Source organism: Parus major, unplaced genomic scaffold, assembly GCF_001522545.3.
Source record: "Parus major isolate Abel unplaced genomic scaffold, Parus_major1.1 Scaffold449, whole genome shotgun sequence".
Classification (NCBI taxonomy): domain Eukaryota; kingdom Metazoa; phylum Chordata; class Aves; order Passeriformes; family Paridae; genus Parus; species Parus major.
This window is the reverse complement of record NW_015379353.1, coordinates 33,767-35,524: the sequence shown is the minus strand read 5'-3', so window position 1 is coordinate 35,524 and position 1,758 is coordinate 33,767. Positions and strand designations below refer to the sequence as shown.

The 1,758-nt window shown below is 52.7% G+C and overlaps 1 protein-coding gene across 1 annotated transcript in view; it reads left to right on the top strand.

Moving 5' to 3' along the window:
* The first annotated feature begins 6 nt into the window (after positions 1-6).
* Positions 7-1,758, top strand: part of LOC107199135 (chromobox protein homolog 1) — a 4,458-nt gene continuing 2,706 nt past the window's right edge. Inside the window, exon 1 of the mRNA XM_019005490.2 lies at positions 7-1,319. Coding sequence (XP_018861035.1) covers positions 1,180-1,319 — 140 coding nt within the window. The 5' untranslated portion in view covers positions 7-1,179. The remainder of the gene's footprint in view (positions 1,320-1,758) is intronic.

Genomic DNA, 1,758 nt, shown 5'->3' with positions numbered 1-1,758 from the left:
TTGGGGGGAATCCTGCTGGAAATTTGGGAATCCCAGTCGGGATTTGTGCATCTGGGAAAGCTTTTCCTAGGGAAAAAAGAGGATTTGGAGTTAGGAATGGCTTTGGGGTTGTGCCGGGAATTTTGGGTGGGAAACTTCCTGGAATGTGGGTGGGGGGTGCCAGGGATGGGTTTGGAAGTGGCTCCTATAAAACTGAGGGGTCCCAGGGGTGAGAAAGTGGGAATTTGGCGGGATAATCCCAGGTTTTGCTGTGAAAGAGGCTGGAAATGTGGGGAAAATTAGGGATAAATCCCAAAAATCCTCTGGAAATTGAGAGGGGAGGGTCGGGCTCGGGTTGCTGGAATCCATGGAATTCAGCTGGGGCTGCTCCAGCCCCCAGGAAATGCCTGAAAAAACTGGGAATGGGCTTGGAATGCAGCCCCTCCATCTTTTGGGAATTCATTGTGGGAATCTGAGAAAAATGGACCCCAAAATGCTCAGAATCCAGAGTTTTCCTGGCTCTGGATCCAGAGTTTTTCCGGCTCTGAATCTAGGATTTCCTGGCCCTGAATCCAGGGATTTCCAGGCCCTGAATCCAAGACTTTCTCAGCCCTGAATCCAGGGATTTCCCAGCCCTGAATCCAGGGATTTCCAGGCCCTGAATCCAAGACTTTCTCAGCCCTGAATCCAGGGATTTCCCAAGCACCACTGTTGGGATTTTCTGGAGTTTTTGCTTCCCTGAGCAGCTCTGGAATCCCAGATTCTCCTGCCCCGGGAACAGAACGAGCCGGGAACGCGCCCTGGATTTCACTGGGATAAACAACCAAGGGAATTGGAGTTCATAGCAACCCCTGGAATTCCCAAAAACCCCACTTTTCCCACAGAATTCCCATCCCAGGCAGCGCAGGGAGAGAAAACCAGGAAAACCCCAACATCCCTGAGGATTTCCCATCCCAAACAAAGCAGGGAGAGGAAAATTCCCACTTCCCCAAGGGGAGCTCAGAAAAACCTTGGGAACAAAACCAAAACCTGGGGCATCTTTTAGCTGAAAAAATTCCCGTGAAATCGCTGAAATTACACAAAAAAATCCCAATTTTTGCTCGGGGGGAGTTCCCAGGCGGAATTCCCGGGGTTTTTTTTAATTCCCGGTTATTTTTCCCGGCGCAGCAGCCCGGGCAAGCGGAGAAGCTGGCCGGCACAATGGGAAAAAAGCAGAACAAGAAAAAGGTGGAAGAGGTGCTGGAGGAGGAGGAGGAGGAGTACGTGGTGGAGAAGGTTCTGGACCGGCGCGTGGTCAAGGGCAAGGTGGAATATCTGCTGAAGTGGAAGGGATTCTCCGAGTGAGTCCCGCCCGGATCCGCGCCTTTCCCGGGAAAACGGGGGGGAAAAGAGGGAAATCTTGGGGTGTGAGAGGGATTCCTGGCTGCTGGGAAATCCTGGGGAATCCTGGGGTGACCGAGGGAGGTTCTGGTGGGTCTAAGGAATTCTCGTCCCAAGCGGGGAGGGAGGAAAAATGCTGGAAAATCTTGGTGGTCCCAAGGGAAATCCTGCTGTGCCCAAGGAATTCCAGGGTGGCAGGGGTAGGAAATCCTGGAAGGGTGCGGTGTTCACAAGGATTTGCCATCCCTAGCAGGGAGGGAGAGAAAATCCAGGGATTTCCCAGCCCTGAATCCAGGGATTTCCCAGCCCTGAATCCAGGGATTTCCCAGCCCTGAATCCAGGGATTTCCTAGACCTGAATCCAGGGATTTCCCAGCCCTGAATCCATGGATTTCCCAGC